Source organism: Anser brachyrhynchus (assembly GCF_964034855.1).
Source record: "Anser brachyrhynchus genome assembly, chromosome: 3".
Lineage (NCBI taxonomy): Eukaryota > Metazoa > Chordata > Aves > Anseriformes > Anatidae > Anser > Anser brachyrhynchus.
In genome coordinates, this window is record NC_137696.1 from 117,140,896 (window position 1) to 117,161,135 (window position 20,240).

The window sequence follows — 20,240 nt, forward strand, 5'->3', positions numbered from 1 at the left end:
ATACATTTTGATGCTAATATGAAATGCCATTCAGGCTTAAAATGCAAAACACAATAGGATTTTAAAAACTTGTCCAAACATCTTTGTATTGCAATAATATACCTAGTTGCTTTCAGGGGGAGAACGAATGTGGTTTACTCTCCGGAGCCTACAGCATGGCCTAATCAAGTTGAATGAGTTACATAAATAGTACAGATACATAAAATGTAGGCATGGATACAGATGCATTACCTGCTTGTTCTCAGAGGCTAGGTAGCTGGGTTTTGACACCGATCTTTAAAAACGTTTTCTCAGGCAACAGTCTAATTACATGCATTTTATTCAGCTCATTGGTGGATTTACTATTAAATTTCATATTCCTTTCATACAGCCTCAGAATTCCTGCTTATCTCACTATCCGTTATATAATGACATGAAGACAAGTTTGCTTTTGCTGTTAACTGTTTGCTTCACTGGATTTAGCCCTTTGAATTTCATACTGTGAGTTACAGAAATTATGTGAGCAGAAGCGGTTTTAAAAAATATGTGGACAAAAAGACAAAACATTAACACAGTGATAAAAAGAAGATGTAAAGCAAAGATAAAGGAAATCTCAAGAGGTTGTCTTAGCTAAAATGACGTAAAATAGGTTGGAAATTGCATCATAAATTTAATCTATAAGAAAGACATTAAGAGTTTCTTCTTGCATTGGGAAATCACAAAGTTTCCTGGTATTTCATACAGTGGTTAAACTTCAACAGATTTGAAAGCAAGATTTGGATAGAAGGGCCAGGTTTTTTTAAATAAGTTCTGAAATTGAGGATGGTCTTGTGCTTTAGTTATTAAATCATCAGTGCTCAGTGTAGCTTCTGTTCCGGCTCTGTCATATATTTCCTCCATAGAAGTCATTTAATATCTTCCCGCTTCTGTTTTTCATCTTTAGGACAAAGAAAAAATGTCTCATTTCTTACCCCTTTTTGAAAGTCTCATTTATCTATGTTACAAACTCTTCAAGCAAGGAGTATCTTTGACTATCAGTTTTATAATGCATAATGCCTACCTGCGGTAGAGCCTAGACATGCTACTACAATAATAAAAATAGTCATAGAAATGGCAAGAGTGAACTTCACTAATCGAAGACTGGGGTCTCGTGATTTCATCTCTGCATGTGATGTTAACATGAAGATTTAATTGTTGTGTGAAGTTCTTATATACTCTTGAGGGAGTGAGCAATCTATTAAACCAGTATCTGCCTAAAAGATTCCTCAGGATGTATGTGTAAAATTTCCATATTTTTTGGAGGAAATCTGAAAAGTCTCTGTTCCCCCAAAGACTCAAAAATCAGAATAAATTTGAAGTAATTCCCCAAATACAATTTTCCAGGTCTCACAAATATACACATCCTATTTTCTGAGCCACTGTTTCAGTTCAGAGTACAGCTTCTCTCTTATTTCACAAGTTGCAACCAAGGCTCTCTTCTCTTTCTTACCTTACTTGGGGAGGAAGTCTAGGGCACACAGAGAAACCATAATGAATAACATATTTCTTTCCCTTTCTCTCTCCAAAAGGATTTATAGCTCAGTACCATTCCTTTCAGAAGGCAGCTGTATTTGCCTTTTTCTAGACCATATACACTTGTTTTGCACTTCTTGGAGTGGTTTCCACAGGGAAATTAAATGATACTTTTCGTGGCAATAGTTTTGTGAAAATTTATACATGTACATATGTGTACATATCTATGCAATTGGTATAAAATAAATCCAACATCTTTTTTTGCATCAGCTATGATACTAATCAGATGCAGGTATTAAGCTGGTTGCTGTTTGTTTGCCATTTTAACTTCGATCTGTGAGAATAAACCCATAATGGTAGCTATTACTCCTTCCTTATTCAGTGATTTAGTGCCTCAGGAAATGCTTGTTCAAGAAATTGGTTTTTTAGCTACCTGGACGTGATGATATCTTGGAACAAGACATCACTGGAGACATTATTTCCCATGTGTTGAAAATCAGTAACTAAACCAAATAATTTAGTTGAAATATGGGAGAAGTTAAGGATAAACAACGGTATTTTTATTACTGAAATCACTGCAATATGCAGTCTTGTTCTCCTTTAGTCTAACACTGTGTGATGAAGGAGGATACAGATATAAAAAACTGACTGTGAAGTCTCAGGCTGTGGTAGGGAAGGTAAGGGTATTTTGCATTTGGCAGCTCTCATATCCAGAATCTAATACTTTGGGGAAAAAAAAAAATATCTAATATGTATATTCTACCAAAAAGGAACACCATTTCAGAGGAAGGCTGGAAGGCTTTCTCTTGCCCACCCCCCCAATCCTTTTCCTTAGGACAGGCCCACTTGCTTAAACAGATCTCAAAAAAAAAACTATTCAGGTTTTCCTATTCCTTAACTTTTTATACTTAAAAAAATATCATTTTCAATACTTCTCCAAAGGGTTAATGGCTCTTTCATTCTGGCTTTAGAGTGCTGATGTTTCTTTGATAAAACAAAAAAGATTAATTTTACAACCAGGAAATGAAAGTCTTTACTGAATGTAAATGCAAATTTTAAGTAGGGAGTTAATATTCAACTCTTAAGAAGAAATCATTTACCTATTGTAAGTGAAGGACTCTACGAGGAGCCACATAGGGCATAGTTCAAATCCCAGTACATAACCTTCTGAAATACATGTTTCATACAAATTGACACTCCGAGAATCCATCTTTAAGTACTTAGTAAGAGAACAATATGTGAACCTCACTCTTGATGGAAAACAGGCACGGTGAGATCCAATTAACTTTGGGGTGATGGTAGTTTTGGCTTACTGGGATTGAGGGACGGTAAGATAACAGTAAAAGAATAAAAACTGTGTGAATGACTCTCAGAGGAGATTTTGGCTTATCGTTTAGAGGATTTGAGCAGAAAGAAAAGGAAAATACATAGCGTTACTATGACCATTATTCAATACCACTATCAGCATAGGAATTCCCTTTCATTCTTTTTGAAGGAGTTCCAATTCTTCTTTAAAGCTGGTTTCACATGAGAGAGAAGGAGGTCCGGGACATGATCTCTAGAAAGATGTGCACATAATTTCAGGAATAAAAAGGGCATTTGAGCACTTACCATAAGCATGGCCATGTGTTGCATTGTCAGCATAGTTAACTGCATCTGGAATTACAAGAATTGTAATGTAATTACAAGAATGCCCAGTTGCCCTACACACATATATAGGACGTGTATACTTGTATACCTCCATGAAAGAACATCCACGAAGTCTATACCTGTGTGAGTGATTCAGAGTTCTTGTCTTGTTTCACCTTTAGGACTTTTTTGTTGTATTAACAACAAGATTAGTGTCCTAACTCACTTGCATCTATATAGAAAATACAAACGTTTTTTTCCAAAGAGTGGCAAACATCAGCTTGTGTATAAAACTATCTGATAAGCTGTCTTATTGTCATAATCCTTCATTTTTTTTGGCCTTCGTTTCTGTCCTAGTCATTTGTTCTTTCAAATTAGATCAGATGTTCTTGAACCATTTTTCTTCCAGATTTGTCTAGTTCTTGTTTAACAGACCTGTATTGAAAAAGTAAAGCTGAACTTGAATGACACAGGTTTTTACCTAACAAAGTTTCTCAGAAAAGTTACACAAGAACTGAGATCATTTGCACAAACTATGGATTTTCTCTCTGAATTTATACAACTGTATACTAGTCCATTCCAATAACTCAGATGTGTGAACACTAAGTTGTGAAGCAGACAATCGAGATCTCATAGAGGCAAAAATGAGAATCTCTAACAGTGTTTCTGAGGTGTTAAAAAGAGATTTTCGTTGATAGCATACATGTTGTTCCACAGATAAAGTGTTGATATCTCTTCACTTGTACTTAGAGTTTGTAGTTTTAAACCCCTGCCCTTCCTGTCTTCAAGCTAGGCTTTGTTGTAAACTCACATAGAAAAAAAAAATCAGATTCACAGTCCTAACCATGCATCACTGCACTCAAAGATTTGCATGTTCTGAACTATGCACAGATACTCAATGCTGGCTATTTGTGTGCCAATCCATTAACTGTATGCAAAACTGTGAGCCTATAGGCTCTTTTTGTCATTGTAAAATGGATTCTGGAACCATATAGAGGTAGGAACCAGGAATTATTTTTATTAATAGAACAGAATGTATGATCTTTGTATGATTACTAGATATCTTCAAGTTTTTCCCCAAATCTTCTCCAGATACCTCTAGATATGTCTGTTACTGACAGATGATTCAGTGGTCCTTTCACATAGATCACTTTTACAGTGTTGGGCCTAACTTGGAAGCTCAGAGCATCCCACTGATATTTTTCCATGTGTCAAATCATTCCTTCCTCCATTCAGTTTGTTTTCTGTGACCTTGCCTTTTTCTAAAAATACTGCACACTCTAGCTGCTCAGAGCAAAATCCTGTTCCCAGTGGAGTCAATTTTTGGCCTTTTTAATAGGCTGTTGTAGGAAACTGTATCAAAGGCTTCCAGGAGGTCCCCATAAACTATTTTAACTGGTTCTCCTTTATTCACTCTTTTGTTATTACAATAAAACAATTCTAGCATATCTAGGACAAGACTTACTTTTCCACAAATTGTTCTGCTTAATCCCTGCTAACTGCTGTTCATGTGTGCAGTTTAGTTCCTCTATCTTTAATTAGCTTTTCAGCTATTTTACCTGGTACTGAAGCAAATCTATTCTGACTGCTTTTCCTAGAATCTGTTCCTTTCTCAAACTAGGTATCTCATTTACTACTTCTCAGTCTTCCACAAAATAGCTAATCTTAATGAGCTTATGGTTAGTTTCTCACAAGACAATGCTTTGTGTTTATTTCAGCTATTTCCTACCCCCTGGAGAGACTTAATCTTCAGTTACATCTAAATGAAGATAAATGTGACTGATTAAATTGGCAATTAATGTTCTTTATAGAAATTATTTTTCAAGTGTTTGAAAAATACACTGGGTTAAAAACCCAGATTCTGGTTCTGCTTTGAGATGTCAAAGGTCTCTGTGGTAAAACAGTATGGTCTAGTGTCTAAATCCAGACTCCGACCCAGAGGCTTAGGTGGACTCTACTAGCACTTTCTATATGATATCTGGCAAGTCACTTTATCTTCCCATGTCTCCTTTCCCTTAGAAGTATCATAATAATTACCTTATTGAATAATACACTTTCAGACTCTTTGGTTAGATGTGTTAACATGGACCCCCTGTTTCTTTCTTCTGGATGGCTTATTGGTGCTCAGAGCGGCTGTTCCAGCAAGAGAGGAGAGTTTGAACTGTACCATATCTTACTTATATTGGTATTTTATGAGTTGAGTACAAACCTAATCTAGACTTTCACATTAGTGTAAACATGGAGTCATTACTTTCTAGATATTGGAGATGAACAAGGATTTCATTTGTATAACGCATATGAAAATTTTCCCCTCAACATCATTTCTTAGTGTATTAACTCTGCTTCAGATTGCTGAATAAAACATTTCCTTCTTATATGAAGCAAGTCCTGTAGGTCCTATAAATCCTAAATTGACAAAAACAGGAACCATCCATTGTGATAATGAAAAAAATCACAGACAATAATTCAAATTCATAGTTTCTTCTGAAGGTTTGAAGAAGATGAAAACAACAAAGGTACGTGTTTTTTCTGTGAGAATTTTTTCAGTGGGTCATAGGGAGAAGTGCCAGCAATTTTTAGTTATAAAGACTGTCAGACAAATAAACATCAATAAGTAAATTTAGAAAGAGCTCTGAAGACAAAAAGCTAGCCTTACAGAATCTGCCTTTACTACTTACTATCTAACATTTTTATGTACTCTAGAGTGAAGATTTAAATAGAGAGTTAAAAACCTATATAAATACTCCCCAAAACTCTTCTTTTTATATAAAGCACCTTTCCATCCTCATAGCATAAACAAGATTTTACATGCATACCTTCTGTGGTTGCTTTGCTAAAGATTTGCTTGTATTTTATTTGAATGTTAAGTGTGTTTGTTCCTGCTTTTTCCCCTGTGAGTTCTAATGATTTTTATTTTCTCAGTACAGTGCATATAATAGTATCTTGGTCTAATGAAACCAGCAGAGGGTTGAGCTACTGAAATGTCTGTACGGTAGCTCTAACTGCAGCTTGCTTAGGAAGGTCATTTTTGTAGTGTAATTGTGGATCACCAGATGGCACTCTCGCAGACAGTATATCAAGTCAGAACCCTTTTTGTAAAAAGGGAAAAGAATAAATAACTCTCTTTACACTTTTGCTTTGGCTAATCTCACCAGGTCACACCATTCTGTTGCCATCTTTTTGATACTGTCTCACAAATTTATTTTCCAGTTTCTAGTCAGGCTCTCTGTTCAAATCCAGTAAGTATTCTACGTATATGTACATCTATGGCTTTCACATCTCCTCCTCTCTTCCCATTACATGAAACTTAACATTGTCCAAATTAAATGCAAAGTTCTTTTTTGCCTCTAGTTCTCAATGTCATCATGCTTCCTTCCCACATTTTATAGAAGTGAGAAAGTTGGACTTTTTTTATTTCCTTCCCTCCTCATTTTTCGTTGTTCTTGGTTCCTCTCTGGACCAAAACAAAAACTTAGATCAGGTTGAGTTTTGAGTAGCAAAACCTCTTCACTTACTTTTCTAAAGCAGAATTCAGTGCAACAGGAATGTAGTGTGATGGGATGATGGCAGAAGAAGGCAAGTAATGTCAGAGTTAACAAATGCACCTCACTAAAACACAGCTTGGAACTGTAGTTTCTTGTTTAGCAGGAGGTAATATCCAACTAGAGGTACTGTCTGATACAGTCAGACACTGTACAATCATCATACTGTCAGAGGCACTCTCATCAGTCCATCTACATATTTTGGGTGTATTACTCCTACACTCTGCACACTGTTACAGTGGTTCCTGTTCAGTGACCTCAGATGCCCGTATCTCTCCACAAATATGCCTGCGCTGTTCTTCCAATATTTTCCTCCATTTGTAGAAAAGGCTTTGGTTGGCCACTTCTCTCTGTCAGTCTGTCAGTCCTGACCTCTGCTTTGACAGGTCCTCTCTGCAGTGATAAATTTCCCCCATTAAGAGTTACTGCAGAGCCTGCAATTCCATATAATAGTATGCAAACAACAAGCTACCTTATACAGCATTCTCTGAGCCATTTCCCCTTCAATGGCCATTTCCCTACATTTTCAGAGCAATGCATGTAATTTAGTCTGCGTGACTCCTATCAACTGCAAAGAGCTAAATCCTCACCTAAATCTTTGAAAATTTAGGGGTACCTTACCAAGTCTTAGATTATGTATCACTCTAATCAGCCTTTTAAATCTGATTACTCATCTTTCAAATAAATAATGATGGGTTTTGCCTGAAGCTTTTACTGTTTCTCAATCTGTATCTATCAACTGAGATTTTATGTGCACTCAACAATTGTTATTCTGTTGTTAGGAATTCTGTTATTGCTGACTGCAATAACATTCATTCAAATGATATGGATATAAAAGATTCTTTGCTTCTCTCACAGAGCAGTTAAATTATAAGACAGCATTAGTTAAAAACCAGCGTCACTATTATGAGAAGTTGTGTATCCAATTTTTCTCATTCTTATTCTGAACAGGTTCTGGAAATGTTTCAGGTTTAAGTTAAAATAACATTTCCAAAATTGATGAGGCAATGGAACAGAACTTCACTGTCCTCACCTAAAAGCTACATTAATGCCAAAAATTAGAAGTTGTCTGAGTCAGAAAATGAATTGAAATCTTTTTTTTTTTTTTTTCAAAATTACCAGATTTCAGTTCATTCAAATTAAGCTGTTCTACTTTTAACTGCTATATATGTCCGAAGCTGAGATATATGAAAGAATCTGTGAGGGTCTGAATATATCTGTACTTAGACATGCCTATCAGATCACGAGCAAAGTCATGTTTGTGATGTTTTTACTTTTATATTCACACACAAGAATATCTACCTACCTGGTATTGTTATTAAAATACATTGCTATGACAGTAGCATCATTTTATTATTATTTGTAAAGTCATTTGTCTGCTTTAGATTACAATCTACTGCTGTTTAGTAAGTGGAACAGAATTCACCCTTTGTCAGTTTAGAGCTTGAATCCAAAATACTACAAGTCTGTAAACTTCCTGGTACTGGTACAAATATATTTGTGCAGCACCTGACTCACTGGACATGGGAGACAATGTTGTTAACACGAAGATTAAGTGAAAATTACAGTAAAACAGTCAGAGTGGCATGTGTGAAAGTCACCAAGGAAAAGTTTGAAATAGAGACCATTTTAATGGTGTACCTAGATCTGGTAATCATTAGAACTCCTTGTGCCTCTGATAGTCCATCTCATCCAACCAGCATCATATTTTTTTAGAGAAAAGATGCTTTATACTAGGTGTATTGTCAGACTCTGGGTTAACTGAGAACAGTTACTAGCAGCACACGTAGAATTCATGATGAGGTGCAGAGCTAGTGACAGTCTTGACTGTGGCCTTTATGTGTTGTAAGTATAAATATTATAATTATAAAAGAGGAAGACAGTGAGAATCTTTGTATTTACAAGGAACTCCAAATCACACTGGTAGATAGAGGATCTGCAAAGCAACACACCACTACTGAGGTTAGGGGGAAGCAGGCACTAAATCAGTGGTGCAGCATTGTTCTATAGTGCATGATATTGTTGGAAGCATGAAACTCTTACATAAAATGTAAACTGGGTGCCTGGAGACCTGTTATTAATAAAGACCAACATCCATTTCTTTGAGATATCAGAGGCATTGACTCTAGCAGCCTGGGTAAAATCCAAACTGGCAAATACTTATCAGAGGCATACAAAGCATTCATAATGAAATGCAAAGCTGGTAGCAATTCAATTTTGGGGGTATTTTATTACAGACATCAATATGAGCTTATCTGAGTGGAGTAAGTACACATACTTTCAAGTAAAATTAGACATCATATCCCAAGAAGGTGGAAGAAACATCACGTCTGTCTGCCTTGCTAAGTGAAAGTGATCACATTTAATAGATAAGTCTTTTATATTAAAAGGATGTGAAAACGCATGTTCATATAGATGTTTGGATTGGAATGATGTATTTTCCCTGAAATGCTTAAAAAGAAAAATATGCAAATTTAGGCAAGATAGAGAAGGTATTGGGGAAAAGCACAATTAAAAAATAGGAGAATCTCTCTTTTACTATTTAATTAGATTTCACACATCTCTACAAGCTACAATATTCTCCATATAACATCCCTCAACAAAATACAATTTCTCTAAATTCTTCCATTACTTTCAGGGAAAACTATGTATTGGGACCATCCAAAATGATTTAGATGTCCAGATGAGCCATAATCTAAGGCGGTCTATTTCTCCAACAACCTAAGCCCAGTCACCTGCATATGCTCGGAAATAAACTAAATAACAGCTAGATATTTAACTGAGACTTAAAAGCCATCAATAATCAGGAATCGAGGAAAGGGAGGCTCCACTAAAATTCCCAAGAAATATCATACTAAACCTAAGCAGTACATTTTTATTTTATTTTATTTTGTTTCTGTACAGATGACAGTCGCTATTCAGGTTTAGGAAATCACACATTTCAGGCTCACCTTAGGCTGAGCTGATACAGGCCCACAGCTTACTTTTCCAGGAGACAATCCTAACCTCAGTAGATAAGGCTCTTATGCTGGATTAAATGCAAGATTTCTAGAATCAGGGAGTCCAAAAGTGAGGACCCTAACTACAAAATCCTATGAGATGATGAACTCACAGAAACTTGTTCCCAATAAAAGAAAATCTTTTCAGTTCAGTTCTTTCATCTCTGACAAATATTACCCAGCCTTTCTCTGACCTTCATCACAGATGTAATTTGTTAACATTTATAGCAAGGCAGATGGGTCTGCCAGTCTTTCATAGAAACTTTGTCATTCTGCATTTTGCAAGGGCTGAAAGGCTTTTGGAAATTAGAAATGTCACCTACAACGTCAAGCTGAGTTAAATGTCCTTTCCTGTTCATTCTCACTTACCCACTTAGCCTTAGAGCTTTTACTATCTGCTGCCCTTCTGCAGCTGCAGTGGTGCTCATGTTGACAGAAAGAAGTGACAAGATGCGTAGGCATGGAAGCCAATGAGGTTCTGAAGGCAAACAGAAGATCAGCATTTGAACTGACAGCAGCAAGAGCTTTGAAATAAGCTGGTTAACTGAAGAGTTTCAAGGGAGGAAAATCTATGTGTGTAGGGAATATGCTGAAATGGTTGTGCTGCCAACAGTCTGAATAGTCCAGGGCCGTAAATGAAATTTATGAGTCATTGAACATCTCAGGTGAGTTCTGGTGATTTGCTGAAAAACACAGCTGTTCTGTATTTGGGTGCTTTAGGCACAGTACTCCCACTCAGCACTAGCTGTCTGCATTGTCTTTCTAGTATCTCTCTGATTGCCCTTAAGGTTAACAAATTCATGACTAGTGATATGGTTGCAAATACAACTGCAATCCTCAGGCTGTGAATGAGGTCAGGATTCCAGATATGCATTAGTAATAGAGTTAGTGATAAATCTAAATGAAGAAAGGCAGACAAAGAAGCATTTTTATATGTATTTTATTAATGAAATGTTGAGATAAGAGAGTAAGTCTAGGTCTCTACTATGTTTTAAACATAGAGCTCTTGCAAGCCCGCATTCTAACTTTGTTTTGAAACTCTCAGAATGAGTCTGTGACCATGAGTGGACAACGAGCAAACTTGTCAACACGGGAAGACAGAAAGCTTAGCCCTGCATTATCCTTCAGGACAAGCTGGAAGGTAAGTATTTCCTCTGTATGTGTGAGTCTAGTATGTCAGAATTATTTCCATTGTCGTCATATGCTATGGTTTCTGAAGAGGTTAGGAATTATCCCAAATGGGCTGTCATTCTAGAATATGATATTGTGTCTAGTCTCAGTCAAGAACCAGAAACATAAAGTCCATTAAACAGCTAGATTGTTCAGATATTTGTCATATATATTTTTAATGTATAGGCCAAGGCATAATTTTAGGGTTTATTGAAAGATTCATTCCTCAATTGGCAATGCTTAATAGCTACTAGATATAGGAGTGCGTATTTTTCCAACTCATTGGAAAAAAGGATATATAAATTAAATGCAAAACAGATGGCACCTAGTACAACAAAAAGCCATTTACTCACCTAGAGAAGGGAAGCACTATCTATTCTATTTAAGGTAACGGGCAGAGCATCCTATTCAGGAAAAGAAAAATTAAAAATAAAAAAGGCATTTGGTGGGGAAAAAGTGAGACAGTTCTGTCCTTCCTTTATAATTTGAGGTATAGCTTAGGTAAGCTAGTATATTCTCCCCAGCTGTGGGTACTCAGAACAGAATTAATTTAAACTAACTTTATGAAATTGATTCAGTTAACTAAACATAGATTTCTGTGTTCAGGGAGGTGCCCTAATGTATTCAAGCTGTTTACATGTGGCTTCTAGACTAGGCACAGGGCACAGAAGGCTGTTATGCTTCCAGGCCAACAGCTGGAAATAAGGGAGGAATCCACGAGGCATGTTTCCAGAATGGAATCCCTTCTTTAATATGTCCCCCATGCAAACACTTACCCCTGAATTTACCCAAAGATCCCAACATGTCAACAGATATAAGCAGGCCCATCTAAGCACTGAATTATCACACTAAGGCAGGAGAAATTGCACTTTAGAGATGCATCTCTCTACTGACTCACCTAAAAGGGGGCTTCAGGTGATAATTTTACAAATAGGGATGGTGTTCAGCTCACAAATTTAGGAATTTATGTGTGGATGCATAGTTCAGCACTGGAACACCAAAACATAGGTTTCTATGAGTAGGTGAATACAGGCATGCAGGGGGACAATCCTCCTGTTACAGTCAATAGAAGTCTAGTTATTACAGTCACTGGAGCTTGTGGGCAAGCTCAGCTCACTCTGAAGTAGGTATGGTTGAGATGCTGCAGTCTGAGTTGGTACATTCCACCTCACCTGCGTTTGCAGATCTTGTGTTGTATCTGTCAACTGTATAAGGATGTCTCAGACACCATGGGACATCTCAAATAGTACCTGGTGCCAGTTTTTGTGCAACTGAGCTATGTCCCCAGTGGCTGGCGGGCTGAAATCTGTTTAGTTCTCCACAAACCACAATGGGAGGTGAGACCCCAAATGCACCTGTAGGCACCTTCATTTAGGTGTCCTAACCTTGAAATGAATCCTTGCTCTATGCTTGCTCAGCTGAATCCCATCATGCAAGATTGTCCCAAGAATGTTGCCCTCAAGCCTTAGCTTCACAGAAAGCAGTCTGGAAGTCTTTCAATGCTTCAATAGAGCTGAAAACCTGTAAGACACTCTCAACTCCAGCTTTAGGGCTACACGCTTTAGAGCCAGCAGTGTTTTGTGAAGACACAGATAACACCTCACTGCTGGATATGCTGACCTAGACCTCAGGCAGTGGTGTGCTCATTTAAATAGGATTTTGCTCTTCAAGAAGGTGAGCAGACAGAGTCCAAAAATGATGGAAAAATGCTTATAAAGGTTACAGTGGCATTAAGGCAGAAAACTGGACAAGAAAACATTTCTGTGATTCCTCCTAAGAGTGAAGGTGCTGACACACATGGAGTTTTATTTCATTAAAGGGACTTCCCCAGTGGCAGAGATCTGGTTGTTCCGTAACAAGCCTGTGTGCCCTAGAACTGAACCCCCGGAAGCCAGAGCTGTCGGAAAAAAACACCTGCTATTCATCAAAGAACCACTGAATCCATGAAGTTTTGAGATGACATTCTCTGTACTATTTGGTATTTTTCTGTTCTGTCTCAATGGAAAAAAAAAAATATCCCATTAGCTTTAGTTTTCAGTGGGGAGAAAGGCATTCTCTTATTAAGAAAATTTCCCTTTGTCTTAGAAGAAATGTATTAGGAAAGCTACTTTGCTACTGCTGTTTCATCTGTATCTGTTGTATCTTCTGTACTGTACATCCTCACTCTAAATTTTCTTAGAAATAGATACATAAGTAATGCAGGAAAAAGCAGCAACATGACTGAAAGCTGGAACACAGGCAAGACAATTGGTTTCATTGTATCTTTGCTAAAGTACATTAATCTTGCAAAAGCAAAATGTTATTAACGGTAATTTGAAAGAAAGAAGTAGGTTACTTTCAAACTGATTTATTTCTCTGGGCAGCATCACTGTATGCTAGTGCATTTACAGCTACAGTTCAAGGACAATAATGTATGCAATTGCTGGCAACCCAGGTAGCCAGCCATACTTTCAGACTTGATAGGCAAATGTCCATTTACCATGACTTTTATTTTCAAAATAGTGTCTTTGTATTTTCAACATCTGTTGACAGAGCCCTAAATATGGGAATTATGCTAAATTTCTGTTCTGACTGCTACACTTTTGTGATATGATCTATTGCAAAAATATCAAGTTGAAATTGGATCAGGAAAGCAGACTTGCAATTGTGAGCTATCAAAACGATGTAGTGATGTTATACAGTATAGTTTCAGAAAATATAGTGGCAAAAAAAGATTGCTGTGGCTATTTTTAAGTTGTGACAGAATAAAAGTGGGAACTTGCAAGGCTTCTTTTTCCAATATTGCAATTTGAGATTTTATGTTGACCAGGGAAATATATATTTATTTGGTAAAGAAATCTAAATGTGTGTTTATTTATTTATTTTTAGAAGAACGATGTATAGGAAAGGTTATTCAAACAAGAATATCAATATCTGGAGTTATTTTTCTTCTAAGGCAAAGATCTTGAAAGGGACAGTGCATATTTTGCCAATGTTCTGCATGGTATTAGGGCCATTTAATTCAGTCACTACATTTTCTTCACCGAATAGCCATGTAAATGATTATCATCTAGTCTATCAGCTTAATAACATTTGTTATGAAACTGTGGGTTTCAGCTCCAATCCTGCTACAAGGAGACCAGGTGACGGCAATTTAGTGGAGCTCCACGCTGGCAGATCCCGTAGCAGGACTGCTACCTGTAAATGAGGGGATCAGATGTCACTGGAAGCAGAAATTGGCCAGGAATATGTGTTTACGAATGTGGGGCTGCCTAGATTAAAGCCACTAGTTGTTTATCTGGACATCTATCTATGCTATTTTCCAATGGGCCAAGCGTATAGATACAATGAGGGCTCACAAAGAGTTATTTCAGTCTCTTCTGACAGCTTTTCTTTGTGCTTAAAAGAAAAACAGGATGCTCTATGTGCATGAAAATTCAGTTTGTTATAGCTTTAGCTAAATTTAAAAATCATGAAATAAATGTGAAGTTCACCGTAGAGTCACTCTTAAGATAAAGATCCTACTAAATTTTAGTCAGGACCTGCAGTGCTAATAAACCAGAATGTCATTTCACAGTAGAGTAAGTAAAATGGAACAGTTTTTAATCCAATTTACATTTGAGAGAACATGTGTTAGGTCTGCTCTTAAAACTTGGCCCATTCCCACTCAAAATGCTCACCAGTCTGTTATAGATTGTCTCAACACCACATTCCCTGTTTTTCTTTGTGTAACTACTGGGTCTGGGTAAAGTCTAGTCAGAATTTTCCAGTTCTGAATCTATCCAAGTATTCCTTTGGGAAGCAGGGGCTCCAGGGAAGATTCCCCAGTTCAGCCTTTGGGCTTTTAAAATGAACCCTCACCCCACATGGTCTCTCTAGCATTTGGTTATCTCCTATTTAAGAGATTCTGCACTAATCTCTCCTTGGACAATGTAGTAGAAAAGTTGAAAATACAGCAAAGGGATGAAATTTTAATTACTGTCATCTGGTTCGGCATGAATATTTTTCCTGGACAATGTCATAATCTTGCATTAGATTAGATGAGATTAGATGAATTGAGCTCATGACATAAAATGAAGTTGCGGAATTAAAAAATGGAGATAATTGTATAACTCAAAGGAATTTGTAATTTGACAGAGATGTATTTCACTGCTGCGTTGCTTCCTGTATTTCACTCATTTTGGACAGGGATTTTGTAGCATATGCTGCAGGTATTGTTTCAAAGTTTCTGGATGTTGGACACAAAAGTATCAGGATTATTGATAATAGGAGCAGGCATTTAATTATCCTACCACACATATTCAGGGACATGACCTTGAAAGAAAGAAAGGACAACATATAGGCTCTCTCTGAAGAGTCTCTTCCATAGCAGCTTCATTAAATGCAAATGGGACTTCAGGGAGGATGCTAATCAGTGTAAGGAAAGTTATGACAATATGCTCTGAAAGCAATTGTGCAAAGGTATGTTGCAGCAGCTAAAGAAGAATGAGAGCTTAGCCCTTATAAAATCTAAGTACTCTTAGTTTTCTGTCCCTTGTTTTTCCTTGACCATATTTTAACCTGAGCATTTTTGCTAATAGCTACAGAAGCCTCGCTTTTTTTTTTGTCATAAAGCAAACACCTCAAATTATATAATTCCCCCGTTTAGCAGCATGATTTCTGCAGATATGCATATTTCCTCCTCTATTTGCAATGCTAACTGAATGGGGAAAAGAGGCAGTAACCTGGTTTATCCTGGAAACAGCAGGTAGTTTGATCTATTTTTACTGCAGATCATTTCCCAGGACACTGTGATTCTTATATTTTTAATCAAATGTGTGAATCGAAAACTGTGGTGTGACCTTTGGAAAAGACACTGCAGGACATCAGCTGAAGCTGTGAATAGTTTAAGCACAAACAGGAAGTTGACTTGGTTGTTCTATAACAAAAGGCTGAGGTAATTTATGGAGTAGGAGTTGCAGTTTCAAAACATTTTTAATTGCTACATTTGATCTGCTATGCAGTATTGTGTGACAACAGCAAAGAATGAAATGTCAGTGCCCATGTTCCAGCATAAATTTATACAGTGTGAAAGCAAAGAACCCTGTTGATTCCAGCTTTTCTTTTTCTGAGTGTTTCAGATTTGCTTGAATTACTTTCAGGTTAAAGAGGGAGTGCAGAGGCCCTCAGTCTCGCTAAACATTTAAGTAGATGCATAACTTTGTTCTTATTAAGTTTGCCTATGATGGAGAGAAATTTTGATATATCGAGGAAGTGAAATGCAAAGGGATCTCACAACAACTTATGTAGATAAGAGAGAACTCTTTCTCTGAGATAACTCTTTCATAAATGGGTCACTATCAGGACAGTAATGTATTAACAACCACTCTCTTGCTTTTAGTTCATTATGCTGGTAATTTAGGCCCTGTATTGGCTCTGGCTGGGATCTAACTTTCTGTGCAGTGGCCCATACAGTTCTGTGCTCTGCACTTGTAGCTAGACCAGCACTGGTGTCACACCAGTGTTTTGCCTGTTGCTGAGCAGTGCTGGCACAGCACCAGGACTCCCTCTGAATCCCCAAAGCCAGTCAGCTGTGGGCGGGCAAGAGGGGACGTCACCGGGGCAGGTGCCCTAAACCAACGAAAGGGATATTCCATACTGTATGGTGTCACACTCAGCAATAAAAGGTGGAAAAGGGGAAAGAGAGGGAGGACTCTTGTTAAGAAGATGTTTATCCTTCCAAACAACTGCTAGGCGTATTGAGGCCCTGCTTTCCGGGATGTGGCCAAACATCATTCATTGACGGAAAGTTAAGAATATTTTTTTCCTTTTTTTTTTTAACCCTCCTCCTTTTCCCTTTAATAAATTACCCTTATCTCAACCTGTAAGATAAGATTTTTTATTTTTATTTTTCCAGCACATTTCTTCTTCCCCTCTCTTTTGAGGAGGGGGTGTGAGAGAGCAGTTGTGGTAGAATTTGCCTGCCCAGCTGGGTAAAAACACTATAAGCCCACAAAATCCAGAAGTTTCACTTACAAGAGGAAAGTTTAAAAGCTACTTAGGAATTAAGTTTTTTTTTTTTTTTAAATCTTGAAAATAATAATAAAAAAACCCTCTTGTCATATTTTATAATGGATTATTTCCCAAAATTTAGTACTACAGTTATGGGCTCAAAGTGCCATCAAAAGTTTATGGAAGACGTATTTTCAGATGTATTTTCACAACATACCTTTCAAAATCTCTTGCCTATTTACTTCCTCAGAAGACAATATAACACATCAGGAGCTGCATGCTGCTTCTTGGTTATGTCTGTGCTATACATTGTGGGCATCCAGGTCTTCTCGTAGACCATGAGAATGAAATGTAAATCTGTGAGCAAACTCCTGTGTGATTTCCAGAGACAACCATTTTGATCATTAGCAGTATCAGAAATGTGTGATCCAGTAGGCTATTTTCACGCAGCCAGTCGAAGGATATACTACTAAAAAAGAAGAGTTGAATCTCTCCTGAAATATAATGTTACCGTTTTCTTAAACAAGATGGATATTTTGAAGATATCAGTCAATAGTTATAGAATAATAAAATTCTTCTATGTAGCTATACAAATGTTTTCTGTTTCTTTGTCAAGCAGGAGTTCGATTTTAATAGCATCACCAGAAAACACTTGGAGACATTAAATATGTGGGTGTTTCTACACTTACGCATGTGTGTCATCCTCAAAACCCCCAGAAGAATTAAGCACTTTTCTGAATCAAAATTAAGTCTTTCCTTACTGTTCCTGATCTGTATATGTATAGCTTTTGCAGTCAGTTTTTGCTTCATTGTAAATGTTTGATGCAGTATTATCAGTGAGTAAATAAAGATAGCCTAGGCAAGAAGGTTTGCCAATAGGAACCTTTGCAATACAGCACTGTAGGTCGAACTAGACAGTTTTATCGCTGTGTAGAAATTGTTTAGCTTTCAACAGTTAAAATGTACTCAGAATGCATTATTCAGAATTAAAGAGCTTTTTCATGGATATTCAGCTGACATTTAAATGAAAGAGTTCAAGTTCATTACTTGATTTTTTTTTTTGTATTATACTTTAAAATCCATTATAAATGTACAGTTTTAGCTGTCAATATTTTGCAAGTAATAAAACTGGAAAGCTCTGTCTTTTCATTATGGCGTACATATGCTGCTCTATTGTCTCTTCAATTAAAGCATCTATTTTCAGGAACACCTTTTTAAAACTTTTGTAAATGAGTTAATAATACCTCAAAGTTATTTGCTTACAGTAGTGTTATCAAGAAATGTGTTTTAGGGCATCTTTCATATGAAAATTTTGTAACAAAAACTCGTGATAAGTTTATACCAATAATTTAATATATTTTTCAAGCTTGGAGAGAGGACAGTTTTTTAGTCTGTTTCTTCCATACTTATTTTAAGGACAGAACAGGAAACCATATTGGATGCTTTTACTTTCTGCAAGGACAAAAAGACAGTGAAGAAAACTGACAGTTGGAAAAATGAGATGAACTACTTAGTAATTTTCATCTCTTAAATAATTGCCATGATGCTGAGAAAAGCTTCTTCTTCAGATGAGTAAGTACAAAACAACGCACCTGCATTTTTCCCTGGAAAAAAATCACAGTAATAATTGTGTGTGTTGTCAGTAGTGAGGATTCTCATTCTCAAAATCCTGACTGCAGCGAGGATTTTAATAAAACAAGGAAATAAAGAAAGAAATGCAAAAAATAAAAAAGTAAAATAAAGCCTTTGACTGCCTCCTCTTAAAGTGATCACCACTCAGACAGGCTTATTGCTTTCTGTGCTGTGTTGCTTTCGAAGGGAAATTGTGATGACTTGTGGCTTTAGACTGTTTCTGGAAAATTGTGTGGAAATATAGGAATGAGAGGTTGTAGAGCAAGCAATCACAAGTCCAGAACTACTCCTGTAAGAGCCATTGGCAAAAAGTACATCAAGTGCAGTGGGGCATAGTCAGTCCCCATCATAGTGGGTGGTTTTATTTGTTGTTCTTTTTTAGCTTGAAGGGTTCAAAGTCAGGAGGCAGAGGATGTAATTAAAGTATCAAACTTGGGAAAGAATACTAATCTTCCGTCAAAAATTTCCAGAATAAGTTTGAAATGCCTTCTTTGTGGATGTCCCTACAGTAGCAGTCAGATTGTTAAAATGTATATCCAATTATTTCAGAACCTTGCTTCTTCTTCCATGCTTATCTTACTTTCTTTTGTTCTTTCCTTCATTCCTTCTTACTGTTCTTCTTTCCTGAGTTCTTTGCCCTCTAGGTAAAGCACTATGTGGTACTGGACAAACAGTTAGAATTGCTCAATCAGAATGAAATGTCTGTTCAGAAAAGCTATCCTTACAACACTGAATTTAGATTAGGATTTTTATTGGAAAATAAGGCAAGGTCTGACCAAGTGCAAAGGCCATTTTTGTTGGCCACAGAATTACTTTAGACTCTATTCTGATAGTACTACCTGGAATCAAGTTTCTTAAATCATATAAAAATAGCAAGGACCACAAATAGGAAAGGATAAACATATTAGGGTTGGCTGTTCATTTTCTTATTGAAAAGATTTTCTAGTTTATTTCATTTTGAGAGAACTCATTTGCCAAAGTCAAAAAGGTCCAGTTTAGCTCCTTTTGAACACTGGGTTTGAGAATCCACTTCTGTGGAGAGGGTCACCAAACTGACAACAGTGGACTCAAACAATCCAGAGCTTCCCTTCAGCCTTCTGCAGAGTCAGGAGCCTTTAAGTCTCAGGTGTCTTTGCTCAAGCAGATGTTCCTGAGTTACTTTCCTGATTCTGCAGTAGCAATCTCTGGAGTCCGAAGTGTCTGTATTTGAAGTGTGGGTTTCCTGTAGTTGGAGTGTTTCCTGACTCTGAAATATTAAACTCTAACTTGCCAAAAGCTCTTACAACTATGAAGGACAAGTTAACATTTCTGAAACAAGAGAGAGAGTGGGAATACCTGAAAAAGTGTAAGTTCAAAGTTGATTTTAGTGAACAAAACTGATGAAGCCTGTTTAAAAGGAAAAATAAAATAATAATTAAAAAAAAAAAACACATACAGGAAACTACATAGTATTCCTTTTTTTTTTTTTTCCATTATTAAGTGGGATACATTCTTTAAAAAATTGAAATGTCTCACTGGACAGAAATTCCATATTTCAACCATTTCAAGAACATAGAATTCACAAAGGAATTAGTCTCTTTATGAATAATAGTGTGTGACTAAGAAAAGACAGAACTACTTCTGTGTGCAGTCAGATCTACCACATTAAGTCCTCAAGTACCTCCCATCACCGCTGGATACTACTGATTTGTTAGAGAGTACAGAATTTGAAAAGATGACTTTAAGGTACCTTGTAACAATTGCCAGGGCTATCCAGTCCCTTAGTGAAATACCTTTTCAAAGAATATTCCATTTCTATCTCCTCTAC

General features: G+C 36.8%; 1 protein-coding gene and 1 long non-coding RNA gene across 10 annotated transcripts in view; one reads left to right on the forward strand and one right to left on the reverse strand.

The window, feature by feature from the left end:
* The window catches only part of LOC308192194 (uncharacterized protein), an 87,534-nt gene that overhangs the window by 57,102 nt on the left and 10,192 nt on the right, over nt 1-20,240 (forward strand). For 3 of the 9 annotated variants that reach the window (XR_013948631.1, XR_013948632.1, XR_013948635.1), the window contains 2 exons: nt 10,707-10,802; nt 18,218-18,373. Coding sequence is in view for 1 of the 9 variants with exons in the window: in XM_080585487.1 (XP_080441613.1) it covers nt 10,707-10,802 (96 nt within the window). In the remaining 8 variants the exon portion in view is untranslated. The other 6 variants (XR_013948633.1, XM_080585487.1, XR_013948637.1 and 3 more) reach the window with 5 other exon arrangements.
* Nucleotides 790-9,753, reverse strand: LOC308192195. The gene is made up of 3 exons (XR_013948639.1): nt 9,614-9,753; nt 3,103-3,147; nt 790-916 (listed from the first exon to the last, which is right to left on the reverse strand). It is a non-coding gene; the product is annotated as an uncharacterized lncRNA (long non-coding RNA).